Genomic DNA, 17,225 nt, shown 5'->3' with positions numbered 1-17,225 from the left:
AGTAATGGGATTGCTGGGTCAGATGGTAGTTGTAGCTCTTTGAGGAATCACCACACTGCTTTCCACAATGGTTGAACTGTTTTCACTCCCACCAACAGTGTATAAATGTTCCCTTCTCAATCTCGCCAGCGTCTGTTACTTTTTGACTTTTTAATAATAGCCATTCTGACTGGTGTGAGATGTTATCTCATTATGGTTTTGATTTGCATTTCTCTAATGATCGGTGATGTTGAGCTTTTTTACATATGCATGTTGGCTGCACATATATCTTCTTTTGAAAAGTGTTCATGTCCTTTGCCCACTTTTTAATAGGATTATTTTTTCTTATAAATTTAAGTTTTTTTAGATACTGGATATTAGACATTTGTCAGCACAGTTTGCAAAACTTTTCTCCTGTTATGTAGGTTATCTGTTTAGTCTGTTGATAATTTCTGTTGCTGTGCAACTGCTCTTTAGTTTAATTAGATCCCATTTGTCAATTTTTGCTTTTGTTGTGATTGCTTTTGCCATCTTTGTCATGAAATTTTTGCCCATTTCTGTGTCCAGAATGGTATTGTGTGGGTTGTCTCCCAGGGTTTTTACAGTTTTGGGTTTTACATTTAAGTCTTTAATTCATCTTGAGTTGATGTTTGTGTATTGTGTAAGGAAGTGGTTTGGTTTCAGTCATCGGCATATGACTAGCCAGTTATACCAGCACCATTTATTGAATAGGGAGTCCTTTCCTCATTGCTTGTTTTTGTGAGTTTTGTCAAAGATCAGATGGTTGTGGCAGTGCATCCTTGTTTCTGGGCTCTCTATTCTGTTTCATTGGTCTGTGTGTCTGTTTTAGTATCAGTACCATGCTGTTTTGGTAACTGTAGTCCTGTAGTACCATTTAAGCAAGGTAACATGATGCCTCCAGCATTCTTCTTTTTGCTTAGGATTGCCTTGGCTATTTGGGCTGTTTTTGTATTTCATACAAATTTTAAAATAGTTTTTCCTAGTTCTGTGAAGAATGTCATTGGTAGTTTGATAACATTGAATCCAAATTGCTTTGGGCAGTATGGCCATTTGAAGGATATTGATTCTTTCTATCCATGAGCATGGAATGTTTTTCTGTTTTTTTGCATCATTTCTGGTTTCTTTGAGCAGTGTTTTGTAATTCTCATTGTAGAGCTCTTTAACCCCTCTGATTAACTGTATTCCCAGTTACTTTACTCTTTTTGTGGCAGATGTGAATGGGATTGCATTTCTGATTTGGCTCTCAGCTTGGTTGTTGTTGGTATATAGGGATGCTAGTGATTTTTGTACAGTGATTTTGTATCCTGAAATTTTACTGAAGTTGTCTATCAGTTGAAGGAGCTTTTGGGCTGAGACTGGGGTTTTCCAGGTTTAGAATCATGTTGTCTGTCAACAGGGATAGTTTCGCTTCCTTCCTTTCTATTTGAATGCCCTTTATTTTTTTCTCCCCGATTCTTCTGGCCAGGACTTCCACTACTATTATGAATAGGAGTGAGAGGGGGCATTCTTATCTTGTGCCACTTTTCAAGGGAAATGCTTCCAGCTACAATCTTTTTTTTTTAAATGGTAAATACAGTGCTGGGTTTTGTGGAGTTATTTCTGATAACATTCTTTGGGCAGCTATAAGTGAAATGTTGAAGTAAGGTTCAGAAAATAGGATTCTATAAGGGAAAAACTTAAAAGGGAGCAGAACTGTCAAAGCATGACAAAACCATCAAGCTTTCCAATGGACTATATTGGTTGAATGATTAGTAGAAGAATAGATGAATGTGGAATTCTTTAGAAATGTATTTAGTTTATATATTAAGGCCTTATGATAAGATTTGGTTATGAGAAGTTTTAAAATTATGTTGCCTAGAGTTTATGATTTTATCCTGCAGATTAAACATAGATCATAGGCTTTTGCAGTCAAGTAAACAATAATGGTCTTGACATCCCTAGTCAGAACTTGTGATGGAATAGATGGTCACCTGTCTTTCTCATGGAAGTGAACCAAAGAAATGGAGTGCCTGCAGGTTAGGGCCAAGGTTTTTCTACATTTGCGCTGTTGGTTTGAATATATAATAACAGAGTCTCTCACATGTGCTGTTATGTTTTTGCATAAATTGAATATTCTTATATTGCATAAGAATTCTTACTTTGCATTTATTGAATAATTCTCTTTGGATTAAAGAATATGTAATTTTTTAAAGTCTGGCAACTTTGTTGAAAATTTACCTCTGTTAGAGAGATTGGAATAAAAACAAAGATATATTTAGCTATTGTTTAGCAGTTTAAAATAGCTAAAAAACCACACCTAAACTTGAACATAATTTGTATAAGAATGAGGGTCAGCAAAGGGTAATGAATTGGCCATGTTTGGCCCACTGCCTATTTTGTATGGCCTGTAAGCTGAAAATGATTTTTTTTAATTTGTTTGAGACGATGTCTCGCAGACGGGAGTGCAGTGGCGCGATCTGAGCTCACTGCACCCTCGCCTCCCGGGTTCAAGCAGTTCTCCTGCCTCAGCCTCCCGAATAGCCAGGACTACAGGCACAGGCCACCACGCCTGGCTAATTTTTTGTATTTTTTAGTGGAGACGGGGTTTCACCATGTTGGCCCATCTGGTCTCAAACTGCTGACCTCAGGTGATCCATCTGCCTTGGCCTCCCAAAGTATTGGGATTACAGGTTTAAGCCACCATGCCTGGGCCAACTGAAAATGATTTTTACATTTTTTTAAAAGTTGAAAAAAATAAAGAATGTTTTATGGTATAGGAAGGTTGTGTGAAATTCAGATTTCAGTACTGATAAATGGATTTATTAGAACACAGCCACGTTCATTTATTTACATATTGTCTGTGGTCGCTTTTGCCCCACAGTGGCAGAGCTGAGTAGTTGTGACACAGACTGGCCCCCAGGGGATAAAATATTTACTCTCTGGTTCCCTACAGAAAAAGTTTGCTAATCCCTGGTCTAAGACCAAAAGAATGCTTAAATGAAATTAGGCTTTTCCAGAACTACCATTCGACCGAGCAATCCTATTACTGGATATATATACCCAGAGGAATATAAAGCATTCCGTCGTAAAGACACATGCATGGGAATGTTCATTGTAGCACTGTTCACAATAGCAAAGACGTGGAATCAACCTAAGTGCTCATCAATGACAGATTGGATAAATAAAATGTGCATGTACACCATGGAATGCCGTGCAGCCATAAAAAAGAATGAGATCATGTCTTCTGCAGAAATATGAATGGAGCTGGAGGTCATTTTCCTTAGCAAACTAATGCAGAAACTGAAAATTAAATATTGCATGTTCTCACTTATAAGTGGGAGCTAAATGATGAGAATACATGGACACAGAGGAGAACAACAGACACTGGGGTCCAGTGGAGGCTGGGAGGAGGGAGAGGAGCAGAAAAAATAACTGTTGGATACTAGGCCTTTAATACCTGTGTAATGAAATAATCTGTAAACAAAGCCCCATGACATGAGTTTACCTGTATAACAAACCATCGCATTTACCCCTGAACCTAAAATAAAAGTTAAGAAAAAAATAAATTAGGATTTTCTTTCTCACTATTGGAATTTTTATCAAACAATTCTTTTTTAGTTCCTAAACTAGACTTTTTTATTCTTTTTGAAAAGATGTGGATTTTAAGTATTTTGTCTAAAATGGTTTTAGAGGAAGGCATTAAAAAAATGCATGTTGGCAACATAAGTTTAAATTTTTGGTCTTTAAGCTGAACTTTTATTTTTAAAAAGTTATTTTCTTTTGTCCAGGCACAGTGGCTCATGCCCGTAATCCCAGCACTTTGGGATGCTGAGGCGAGTGGATCACTTGAGGTCAGGAGTTCAAGACCAGCTTGGCCAACATGGTGAAATACCATCTTTACTAAAAATACAAAAATTAGCCGGTCATGGTGGTGCACGCCTGTAATCCCAGGTACTCAGGAGGCTGAGGCAGGAGAATCTCTTGAACCTGGAAGGCGGAGGTTGCAGTGAGCCAAGATGGCGCCACTGCACTTCAGTGTTGGCTGCAAAGCGAGACTCCGTCTCAAAAAAAAAAAAAAAAGTTATTTTAAAAAATATTTTCAGAAATTCCTCACAGGCATATAGAGATTTAATATGCCAAAATTTTATATAGTCGATGCGTGTGACTTGCTTTGGTTAGGTTGCTCCTTTAGTAAATACAGCATTTCTAATCATTTACTTAGAAAAAAATTACTATTACATTTTGTACTTTAGGTTCTTTGCCCACTACAAATCTAGCTTATTTCTTAAGTGAAGGTAAGACAGATAGACAGTGAGCTACTACGTGTGTATCCTCTTTGCCATGGAATATAGGAGGTTGGGGCATACATTGATAACTGACTCTGTTAATCGGCCTCTAGCTCGCTCTCAAATCCATTTCTGCTTTTTCTCTGTTCTGTTCTGTATTGCAGGAAATTAAATTTCCTAGACTCCTTTGCTTTCTGGAGTTGGCTAATAGGAGGCACTAACAGAAGATTGGAGGGTGAGAGGAGGGAAGAAGCCAGGGTCTTTCCCCAGTCCCTTTTTGAGCCAACTCCAGCAACAGCTCCCTTGTGTCCTATTAACACAGCCCCTTCTCATGGTCCCAGTTACTACTGAGCAGATCCTGCTATGGTTCTAGCACCATCCTGAGCTTCCGGGATATGGTGAGACTACATCATCTTATTGTCCTTTCAGTGCTAGAAGTCATAGAAGCTCCCTGCTGTTACTAGTCTCTGGGTTGCCTCACTTTCCTCTGTTTTGTATAACCAGTTCTGTATAGTGAATTTCTTCTGTGTGAAAGATAGGCCTGGACCCTGCCTGATAACACTGGCTTCTCTTAAAAATGATTTAGGAAGAAAAAAAATTCGTAGCTGTACAGACAATTTACATGAATATAAATTATTTTAAGAAATTTAAAGTATGTGAAAAAAGCCTAAGTTCCCCTTGACCATCCTTTCTCTCCCCCAGGCGTACTCACTCTCTCTAGAAGTGGCTAGTTGCCAATTAGATACTATTTCTCCATACTTAATTTTATGTATTCTCCTCTCAACACATAAATATTATTATTTTTTTAGAGACTAGCTGTGTCGCCCAGGCTGGAGTGCAGTGATGAAATCATGGCTCATTATAGCCTCAAACTCCTGGGCTCAAATGATCCTCCTGCCTCAGTCTCCCAGCTAGCTAGAACTACAGGTGTGTGCCACAATGCTTGGATAGTTTTTAAATATTTTGTAGAGACGGGGTCATGCTATGTTGTCCAGGCTGGTCTTGAACTCCTGGGCTCAAGCGATCTTCCTGCCTCAGCCTCCCAAAGTGCTGAGATTACCGGCGTGAGCCACCATGCCTGGCCTCACATAAGTATTATTCTGATGTATTTTTCACAGCGAATTCTTTTCACTTAATGTGCCTCAGATCTTTCCATATTAGTTACTTATAGCTCTGCTTCATTGTTTAAAAATTTTCCTGGGGCTGGGTGTGGTGGCTCATGCCTGTAGTCCCAGCAGTTTGGGAGGCCAAGGGAGAAGGATTACTTGAGGCCAGGAGTTCGAGACTAGCGTGGACAATGTAGTGATACTCTCTTTTTTAAAAGAAAAATGAAAAAAGAATGTTATTAATATTACACTGGATGGAAGTATCATAGTTTATATAATCATTCTGGATTTGATGGACATACAGTTTGTTTCCATAGGTGTTTTTTGCTTGTGCTTACTTTAAAAAAAAGTAATACTGCTCTAACTATCAGTTATCTGTTAGGTTTTTTCGAATACTTACTGTGTGACAGAAGGTGTCCTAGCCTCAGAATACACTAGCTAACAAAAGGCGAGAGGGCTGCTTAAGTACGTGTGACATCAAAAAAGATTCTACTGATTTTACTCACACTTTTTGCATGTAGAAAATGTTGGTTTTTCTTGTGATTTCACTGATCTGAAGACTATCCTCACAATTATTTTTTACCATTATAATAAGTGAGAAGCATAAAATTGTTGCATTTTTCATTAGCAAGATTGAATAGCACACATTTACTGATACTAGACTTTAGTGTGGTGGAATGTTCATAGAAAAACTGCACATAGAAAGCAGGCTGCTAAGTAAAAAGCAATACATTAAATTTTACATGTTAACATTAAAGTACTGCATGCCTAACATCAATAGGAAAGAATAAAAGGATTACTCTGTTGGTTTGTGCTTTGAGGACAATTTCATTTTTTTTTTTACAAAGATTACTCAATGTGGTTGTGTTCTAGCATGAAATTCAGTTGTTCGGCCGGGTGCAGTGGTTCATGTCTGTAATCCCAGCACTTTGGGATGCCAAGGCAGGTGGATCACAAGGTGAGGAGATGAGAACCATCCTGGCTAACACAGTGAAACCCTGTCTCTACTAAAAATACAAAAAATTAGCCAGGCTTGGTGGTGGGTGCCTGTAGTCCCAGCTACTCAGGAGGCTGAGGCAGGAGAATGGCATGAACCCGGGAGGCGGAACTTGGAGTGAGCCGAGATTGTGCCACTGCACTCTAGCCTGGGTGACAGAGCAAGACTCCGTCTCAAAAAAAAAAAAAAAAAAAAATTCAGTTGTTCTCTCTAAAGAAACTAGCTTTTAGAAAGAGGTCTGTATAGAAGAAAAGGGCTTTTAATGTTGTCAAAAATTTAGAGAACCGCTGCTATTAGTATATAACCCCAGTTAATAGTTTCTTACTCATAATAGCTGGGTAAGTGAATGTATGGCCATTTACTTTTCACATCCCTTGTATACTTGGGACATAACTAAATAGTTCACCTCAGATGAATGGAGATCCTGTTTCTCCTACTGCCTTGCATAAAATAGACTAATTCTCAAACTTTTTCGTCTCAGAACTTATTTACAGTCTTAAAAAGTTGTTGAAGACTGCAAAGTACATTTATTACATCTATTTATATTTTAGAGAAATTTTAAAGCACCACTTATTAAAAATAACATTAATCTCAGTGCATATTAACATGAATAAAATAGACATCCACTATATTTTCCAAAACACTAGCAAAAAAACTGATGAGTGGCATTGTTCTACAGTTGTGCAAGACTCTTTAATATTGAGTGTAGTAAGATAGTTGAATTCTTACATCTGCTTCTGCATTCAGCATATTGCTGGATATTGTCTTGGTTGAAGTATATGAAGAAAATCCAGCCTCATATAGTTATGCAATTGGAGAAGGGAAGAGAGTATTTTAATAACTTTTTCAGATAATTGTGGATATTCTTCTTTGGTACTACACCAAAAATTGACAAGTGGTAGTTTCTTAAAGGTTAGTTGCAATGTGACATCTAAAGCCCTGTCAGTAGTTGTACTTCACTAATAACTGAATGGATCTTTCGATTTTGTAACATCATGCATTGGTCATTTGAAAAATATCAGCTCACTGGGTTATACAGATCTGAATGTTGGCGCATTTTGTTATATATACTCATCTCCAAATATCCGTGGAAGATCGATGTTCTGGAACCCTCACAGATAACAAAATTTATGGATGCTCAAGTCCTTCATATAAAATGAGTTAGTATTCATATAACCCATATACATCCTTCAGTATTCCTTTTTTTTTTTTTTTTTTGAGACAAAGTCTTCCTCTGTTGCCCAGGATGGAGTGCAGTGGTGTGATCTTGGCTTACTGCAACCTGCCCCTCCCTGGCTCAAGCGATTCTCGTGCCTCAGCCTCCCAAGTAGCTGGGACTATAGGCATGCGCCACCACGCCCAGCTAAATTTGTGTGTGTGTGTATTTTTAATAGAGATGGGGTTTCACCAGGTTGGCCAGGCTGGTCTTGAACTCCTGGCCTCAAGTGATCCACCCACCTCAGCCTCCCAAAGTGTTGAGATTACAGGCATGAGCCACTGTACCTGGCCCTTCAGTATAGTGTAAATAATCTCTAGTTTGTTTATAATACCTAATACAATGTGTTACATAAAGAGTTATACCATATTGTTTTTACAATTTATATTGTTTTTTATTGTTGTACTGTTAACTTTTCATTTTTGAAAAATAATATTTTTCATCTCTGGTTAGTTGAATTTGAGGATGTGGAATTCAACCAATACAGTGTATCAAAATATTTCATTCATTAATATTACCAGTGACCTCATCTGAAAAGTATTTGTTAGAAAGCTGTCAAGCTCACTGTGTCAGATACAGTTTTCCAAAATTCTAAATCTTGCAGTGGTACCAACTGTATTAGCAGAAGTATTGTTTAGCAGTCCAGCTCAAAATGATCAGTTCTTCCTTAAATGACAAACTCATTTTGTTCATGTTTGATAACCTAATAAACAAATCTGCCAAATGGCCAAATATGGATAATCTTAGTTTATCTACCAGTCAGCTAGTTTCAGCTTGTAACTCAAACAATTGTACAAGTGCTTTTCCTCAAAATAGCCATTGTACTTCAAATCTATAACAGAAATACTTTATATGTACTTCCTGTTTCTTTATACAGAGTGTAAAAAGATGGTATAAGTACTGAGATTATTAAAAATTATTTGTGCTGTCTTCATGAAGGACATTCTTAAGTGATACTATCATAAAAAACAGCAAACTGAATGTGTGGTGGTGGAGAAAGCAGTGGCTACTACTGCTAGTACAGTTGGTATCACTCCCTTGATTCATGTTCAGTTGCTAGAAGTTTTGCTGCCTATTGTTTTTGAACCATCTTTATAAATTTCAACATAATAAAAAAAGGCAGATAGTGTCTTGGTGCTATTGTGGAAATAGTTTTGAACCCCTGAAGCCCTTGAAAAGGAGGGTTCATGGACCATACTTTGAATTTAGTAGACAGTCAAATATTTGAATAATTGATAAGTTAATGATACTGTTGTTTTTTTCCTTTTTATATTCTCTTTTTTCAGTTTCTTCTCTTGATTTAGAAGTTTGGTGTTCTGTTTTTATTCTTTTGTTAATTGAATTAATCCTTTATTGTACCTGCTTTCCTTAAAGTCTACAGTTAGAGTCTATGTTCTTTTTATGGAATGAACAAGAACCTTGGAATACTTTAATCTTGCTCCTCACATCTTTCATGCTCTTTTTTTTTTTTTTTTTTTTTTTTTTTTTTTTAGCATTTTAGTTCTCTGTTTTGTTATTAGAAAATTCAAACATGGATAAAAATAAGCGAATTGGGCAATGAATTCCTACTTATCAACCATTCGTATTCACTTACTGTGTTTGCTTCAACTACACCTTTTCTCTTGCTGAAGATCTTTAAAATTTAATTTACTTTATTATTTGTTTATTATTTTATATATATATATATATATATTTTTTTTTTTTTTTTTGAGGCAGAGTTTCATTCTGTCACCCAGGCTGGAGTGCAGTGGCGCTATCTTGGCTCACTTGCAACCTCCATCTCCTGGGTTCAAGTGATTCTTCTGCCTCACCCTCCTGAGTAGTTGGGATTAAAGGCGCCCGCCACCACACCCAGCTAATTTTTTGTATTTTTAGTAGAGACAGGGTTTCACCGTGTTGTCCAGGCTGGTCTAGAACCCCGGGCCTCGGGTGATCTGTCCACCTTGGCCTCCCAAAGTGCTGGGATTACAGGCATGAGCCACCATGCCCAGCCCAATATATTTTATTGAATTTGATTTATCTAACATATTATTTTGATATACAGTAATTGTGATGAAACATTAGTGAGATATTTAACATTCCTTTATTTTATAACATGTCTTGGAAAATTGGTATTTTACATCTATAGCACATCTCAAGTTAGACTAGCCACTTGTCAAGTGTCTAATGACTGCATGTAACTTGTGGCTACCATTATTGGATAGTGCAGCTTTAGAAATTAGGTAGAAATAGGACTGAAGGGCTGGAAGATACAGAAAAGATGAATTTCTATTCAATATTAAGAATTTACCTTCTAGCAGTTGGAGCTGTGTGATGAGGGGGGTGCATCTCCTTATACAGTAATATGGTCCTTATCATTGAAAGTATTCCAAAAAAACCCATTCAAGCCAATGGAGTGGCTCTTGCCTGTAAACCCAGCTACTTGGGAGGCTGTAGTGAGCTCTAATCATGGTACTGTGTTCCAGCCTGGGCAACAGCGTGAGGAAAAAAAAAAGAGAAAGGATTATTCATACATTGGGTAGAACCTGCTGGGTTTTTTGGTTTTTGTTTTTTTTGTTTTGTTTTGTTTTGTTTTTTGGTTTTGGTTTTTTGTGTTTTGGACAAATTTCTGTGTTTAAAAAAAAAATGCTCTTTTACAAAGTTCAGGCCGGGTGAGTGGCTCATGCCCATAATCCCAGCACTTTGGGAGGCCAAAGCGGGTGTATCACTTGAGGTCAGGAGTTTGAGACCAGCGTGGCCAACATGGCAAAACCCCGTCTCTACTAAAAAAAAAATATATATATATATATATGTATAATTAGACTGATGTGGTGGCAGGTGCCTGTAATCCCAGCTACCTGGGAGGCTGAGGTGGGGGAATCACTTAAACCTGGGAGGCAGAGGTTACAATGAGTGGAGATCATGCCGCTGCACTCCAGCCTGGGCAACAGAGCAGGACTCTCAAAATTTAAATAAATAAAATGAAAAGTTCAAACAATACACAATAATAAAAAATTAAAAATTAACAGGTTCCCCTCTTATGTATGTAGGTCTGCCTGTTGCTTTCTTTCACACAAAGGTAATCATGCTGTATTTCTGCAACTTTTGTTTTGATAAACAACCTGAATGTTTAAAAAGTTCATAATACTGCATTTTATAGATATATAATACTTTATTTGGCAAATTTCTATGCTGTGCTCTTGATAAAGATTTTTAAAGCAAATCTTAAATACTACTTTTTTGCAGTGCTTCAGTATGTAACTCTAAAAAATATGAGTATCTTCTTACATTAATATAATTCTACCCTCATACCTAATGTTATACCTTGTCCAGATTTTCTCAGAAATGTCTTTTTGTAGGTAGTTTATTTGACTAGGATTCAAACAAGGAGTAAACATTTGGTTGTTATGTTTTCTGAATCTCTCCTTTTAGTTATCTCCTGTTCCCTTTTCATGACATTGACTTGGTTGGTAAAACTAGGTCAGTTCTCCCTATAGAGTGCTCCATATTCTGGATTTTTCATTTTACTTGTCATGTAATTTTACTTCTTTTAGTGTAATTTAATTTCTTCCTTTTTCCTTTGCATTTCTGTAAATGGAAGGTAGCTGTAGAGCTGAGCTATCCAATACTAGCTGTGTTAGTAACTACTGTTGGCTATTTAAATTTACAGTAATTGGATTTAAATACAATTAAAAATTCAGTTCCTCAGCTGGGTGCAGTGGTTCATGCCTGCAATCCCAGCACTTTGGAAGGCTCTCTTGAGTCCAGGAATTTGAGGTTACAGTGTGCTATGATTGTACTGCATTCCAGCCTCAGTGGCAGAACAAGATCTTGTCTCTTAAAAAAAAAAAATTTAGTTCCTCAGTTACACTAGCCACAATTCAAGTGCTCAAGAGCCATATACAGGCTGGGTGCAGTGGCTCATGCCTGTAATCCCAGCATTTTGGGAGGCTGAGGTAGGTGGATCATTTGAGGTCAGGAGTTCAAGACCAGCCTGACCAACATGGTGAAACCCCATCTCTACTAAAAATACAAAAATCAGCCCAGTGTGGTGGTGGGCACCTGAAATCCCAGCTACTTGGGAGACTGAGGCAGGAGAATAGCTTGAACCCAGGAGGCAGAGGTTGCAGTGAGCCAAGAGCATGCTACTGCACTCTAGCCTGGGTGACAGAGCGGGACTGTGTCTCAAAATATATATGTATATACACACATAAAAACATATACAGAACTTCCCATCATCATAGATAGAAAGTTCTGGATAGCACTCAGTGCTGGCCTGGGGGCTTGATTACTTGATTAGACTCAACTTCAACATTTTTAGCAAGAGTACTTCATAGATGGTGGCTGTGTTGCTTTTTATTGCGTTATATCAGAGAGACACAGTAGCTGGTTGTCCCATGTCTAGTAATGTTAAGATTGATTAGGTGGGGATCAGCCTTACCCTTTCATTGTATAGTTTTTTTGTTTGTTTGTTTGTTTGGTTGGGGGTGGGACACAGTCTCACTATGTCACCCAGGCTGGAGTGCAGTGGCGTGATCTCAGCTTGTTGCAACCTCCATCTCCTGGGCTGAAGCGATTCTCCTGCCTCAGCCTCCTGAGTAGCTGGGATTACAGGTGCCTGCCACCACGCCTGGCTAATTTTTTGTATTTTTAGTAGAGACAGGGTTTCACCATGTTGGCCAGGCTGGTCTCGAACTCCTGACCTCGTGATCCAACTACCTCGGCCTCCCAAAGTGCTGGGATTGCAGTTGTGAGCACCGCACCTGGCCTTATTGTATAGTTTGTAATAATGTTGACAATGAATAAAGACAATTTATCTTCTTCCTCTGAAATCTCTGATCTCTTTCTTGCCTTATTGCATTGGGTAAAACCTTCAATAAAACATTAAATGTTGAGAGCTAATATTCTTGCTTTGTTCTTAATGTTAGGGAGAAATTATTCATGCTTAAACATCAAGTAAGATACTGGTTGTAGTTTTTCATAGATATCTATCAGATCAAGCAAACTTTCTTTTATTCCTTGGTAGCTGAGTCTATATAAATAGGGGTTGAATATATTAATAGTATTAGTAGGGTTTTTTCTATAGTTATTGAGATAATATGGTTTTCTTTTATTCTGTTAATGTCATGCATGATATTTTTTTCTTTTGGATGCTACACTTTACATTCCCAGAATTAACATCATTTGGTCATGATGTATTATTCTTTTATATTTTGCTGGTTTGAGTTGCTAATATTTTGTTAATTATTTACATCTGTGTTCTTAAGAGATAATGGTCTATGGTTTTCTTTTTGTGTAATATCTTTGATTTTAGTATTAGGATAATGGTTGATTTCTCCTATGTCCTTTTGAAATGAGTTTGGTTTTCTTTGATAACTTTGGTTCTTTTTTTTCTCCATGCACAATAAGATATCTCAGGCTCTGTACAAAAAGTATCTCGGCCAGGCGCAGTGGCTCATGCCTATAATCCCAGCACTTTGGGAGGCCAAGGCGGGCGGATCACGAGGTCAAGAGATCGAGACCATCCTGGCCAACGTGGTGAAACCCCGTCTCTACTAAAAATACAAAAATCAGCTGGGTGTGGTGACATGCACCTGTAGTCCCAGCTACTTGGGAGGCTGAGGCAGGAAAGTCTCTTGAACCTGGGAGGCGGAGATTGCAGTGAGCCAAGATTGCACCACTGCACTCCAGCCTGGCAACAGAGTGAGATTCGGTCTCCAGAAAAAAAAAAAGGTGTCTCAGCATGTCTTTTCAACAGAGAGTTTTTCAAATAAGTGCCTGTCACTGCTTTTTAATACTCTTTCTGGATAGTTCTGATTCAATGAAAAAGTAAAATTTAAAAAGAAAAACGTAATGAATACTGAATGTGTAAACTCCATATCTTACCACATTTTAAAAGTTTCTTGGCTGGGCATGGTGGCTCATGCCTGTAATTCCAGCACTTTGGGAGGCCGAGGAGGGCGGATCACGTGAGTTCGGGAGTTCGAGACCAGCCTGACCAACATGGAGAAACCCCGTCTCTACTAAAAATACAGAATTAGCTGGGTGTGATGGCACATGCCTGTAATCGCAGCTACTAGGGAGGCTGAGGCAGGAGAATCACTTGAACCTGGGAGGCAAAGGTTGCAGTGATCCGAGATCATGCCATTACACTCCAGCCTGGGCAAGAAGAGCAAAACTCCATCTCAAAAAAAAAAAAAGTTTCTTAGTGTAAACATAATATTATGAGTATATATATCTCATTACGTTTGGAAATGAAATCTTTTTTTTTTTTTTTTTTTTTTTTTTTGAGATGGAGTCTTGCTCTGTCACCCAGGCTGGTGTGCAGTGGCATGCAGTGGCACAATCTCAGCTCACTGCAACCTCCGCCTCCTGGGTTCAAGCTGTTCTCCTGCCTCAACCTCCCAATTAGCTGGGACTACAGGCGCATGCCACCACACCTGGCTAATTTTTTATTTTTAGTAGAGACGAGATTTTACCATGTTGGCCAAGCTGGTCTCAAACTCCTGACCTCAGGTGATCCACCCACCTCAGCCTCCCAAAGTGCTGGGATTACAGGCGTCAGCCACCGTGCCCAGCCTAGAAATCTTAAACTTAGCAAAATTATTTGATGTTTAGGTATATCATTTAAGTTCTTCATTTTAGAATTGCTTTAAATTATGAGGAAGAAATTATTTTAGGCATTTTTATTTCCCTTTTCTAGTCAGCTTATTCTTTTTTTTTTAGTGCTAAGTATTTGGATAAGGTAGATATTGTGTGAGGCCCATCAGTCAGTCAATTCTACCACTTCCCAGACTGATGTAACTTCTGTTCAGTAGAGTAGAATACACTTTCTAGCCAGTTGCTGTAGGATTGTAGGTGATGACTACGCTTTGCCAAGCCATTAATTTATAATAATTACTAACAGGAAATATCAGGTACATTTAGAAATGAGTAAATTTCAAGCCTTGTTATACCTTTTAACCTTAACTGGAATCTTACTTCTGTATTTAAATTAGATACTAAAATATTTAAATCACATAAGACATAATCTTTGGCTATCCGATCACATGACTATTAAATGAGCATGAGAGAATTGGTTTTTATGAATCTTTTTGCATACTCTTGTATTTTATTTAGGTCACGAGCAAAGTATTTTTTCCTCTTTTAAATTCAAATGACTTTTAGGATTATATGTGAAAAACAAATGATAACTGAAGTGTCTAATACTGTTAACTGGTATTATACTTTGCCATAATAGTGATACTGTAAATATGAAACCTTTATTTTAACTTTTCAGGCACAAAAATCTCAAGTCAAGAAATGCTGGACAACAAGGACAGGCACCATCTTTAGGTCAGCAACAACAAATACTTCCTAAGCACAAGACCAATGAGAAGCAAGAAAAGAGTGAAAAGCCACAGAAACGCCCCTTGACCCCTTTTCACCATCGTGTGTCTGTTAGTGATGATGTTGGCATGGACACAGATTCAGCCAGCCAAAGACTTGTGATCTCTGCTCCAGACAGTCAAGTGAGATTTTCAAGTATCCGAACTAATGATGTAGCAAAGACTCCTCAGATGCATGGCACCGAAATGGCAAATTCACCTCAACCACCCCCACTTAGTCCTCACCCTTGTGATGTGGTTGATGAAGGAGTGACTAAAACACCTTCAACTCCTCAGAGTCAACATTTTTATCAAATGCCAACACCAGATCCCTTGGTTCCTTCCAAACCAATGGAAGATAGGATAGACAGTTTGTCCCAGTCTTTCCCACCTCAATATCAGGAAGCTGTAGAACCTACAGTATATGTTGGTACAGCAGTAAACTTGGAAGAAGATGAAGCCAATATAGCCTGGAAGTATTACAAGGTCCCAAAGAAAAAAGATGTAGAGTTTTTACCACCTCAACTTCCAAGTGATAAATTCAAGGATGATCCAGTTGGACCTTTTGGACAGGAAAGTGTAACATCAGTTACAGAGTATGTATTTTTTTTAATAGTCACCATTATAATTTAAGGGTGGAAGTGATGCAAGTTCTTAATACTAGGACTCAGTATTGGATTCAAGGTAGGATTTACAAGAATAAATTCATTGAGTATTAACTTTGCATTATTCCTTTACTGTGTTTTTTCCTCAGGGAACTTCTTTATTATGAAATAACTTTAGCCACAAAAAGTGGAGAAAATAATATGTAAACACTTGTACACTTGTACATCAGCCACTTTAAGAATTTTACATACAGTTAGAATTCCTATGTACTGTTTTTCTTCTTCCAGTCTTCCTTCCACTGTCCTGAACTCGGGTACTTTTTTTTTTTTCCCCCCCCCCGAGACAGAGTCTCTGTCACCCAGGCTAGAGTGTAGAGACATGATCTAGGCTCACTGAAACTTTACCTCTGGGTTCAAGCGATCTTCTGCCTCAGCCTCCCAAGTAGCTGGGATTATAGGTGTGTGCCACCACCCCCAGCTAATTTTTGTATTTTTAATAGAGATGGGGTTTTACCATGTTGGCTAGGCTGGTCTCGAGCTCCTGACCTCAAGTGATCCACCTACCTCGGCCTCCTGAAGTGTTGGGATTACAGGCATGAGCCACTGCACCCAGCCTGAATTGGTACTTATTATTTCAGTACATGTTTTTATACATGTAGCTCTAGTTATTTTAGTTGCTTTATGGTATTTCCTTATGAACATATGGTAAATATCTAAACTCTTAAAGATAGATATGTTGGTTATTTTCAGTTTTTCACCCTAACATTTTCCATTTTGTTTGGTACACATTTCCTTGTGTACTTGTATAAGAATTTCTTTAGGAAATATATCTAAAAGCCTTTTTCAACATGGCTATGTCCATTTTCAGCATTAAGGGTTGTTGCCCAGTTGCTTTTCCGCAACTGGTATATGGTTTAAACCCTCATGAAACATCAGTATATGGGAATGGCTGTTACACTATGTTTTCCTCTATAGTTGGTATTATGAGATTTAATTTCAATAATCTACAGCACGCAAAATGTCATCTCATTGTCTAAATACGTGTCTTCCAGATTTCTAGTGAGATTGAGCATCATTTAAAATGTTTTGGGGGTATTTAGGTTTCCTCTTCTCTGACTTGCCTATTCGTTGTATTTTTTAGTCCATTTTTCTTTTCTTTTTTTTCTGATGTATTCTTTGCATGTTCTGGGTATTAATCCTGCATTAGTTTTATGTGCTGTAGGTATCTTCCTCCATCGGTGGTTTGCCTTCTTTGTTCACTGTATTAATGTTGTACTTTGGGCAGAAGAAGGCTTTTTTCCAGGTATCCCTTGACTTTCTATGTTGTTATAAATACATTTATAGTCTGTCTAATAATAATTCTTTTATATACAAATTTTTCTAAAAGATGAAAATCAACCAATAAAATACGATTATGCTCAATAGAACTGTCTACCTATTTATTAGTGCAAGGCCAAGGAATGTACAAAGATTACAGTTCCTCCTTTATCAGATCATTGTCAGTGAATTACCTTTTTTTTCAGTTAATTACTTTCTTATTGCTTAAATGCTACTAATAGGTTAAATAATGTCTTAGACTTTATTTGCTTAAAATGTCACATTTTCATTATTGATTTATGTTTATTTTTTAATGTAGCTTTTTCCCTCAATATCAGATTACTCCAGATAATATAACTATTATATGGAGTTT

The 17,225-nt window shown here is 37.7% G+C and overlaps 1 protein-coding gene across 1 annotated transcript in view; it reads left to right on the top strand.

Moving 5' to 3' along the window:
• Positions 1–17,225, top strand: part of MED13 (mediator complex subunit 13) — a 125,795-nt gene that overhangs the window by 39,709 nt on the left and 68,861 nt on the right. Inside the window, exon 9 of the mRNA XM_015120024.3 lies at positions 14,843–15,526. Coding sequence (XP_014975510.1) covers positions 14,843–15,526 — 684 coding nt within the window. The remainder of the gene's footprint in view (positions 1–14,842; positions 15,527–17,225) is intronic.

Source organism: Macaca mulatta, chromosome 16, assembly GCF_049350105.2.
Source record: "Macaca mulatta isolate MMU2019108-1 chromosome 16, T2T-MMU8v2.0, whole genome shotgun sequence".
NCBI classification, from domain to species: Eukaryota; Metazoa; Chordata; class Mammalia; order Primates; family Cercopithecidae; genus Macaca; species Macaca mulatta.
Note: the sequence above shows the minus strand (reverse complement) of the source record. Positions and strands in the feature narration are given on the sequence as shown.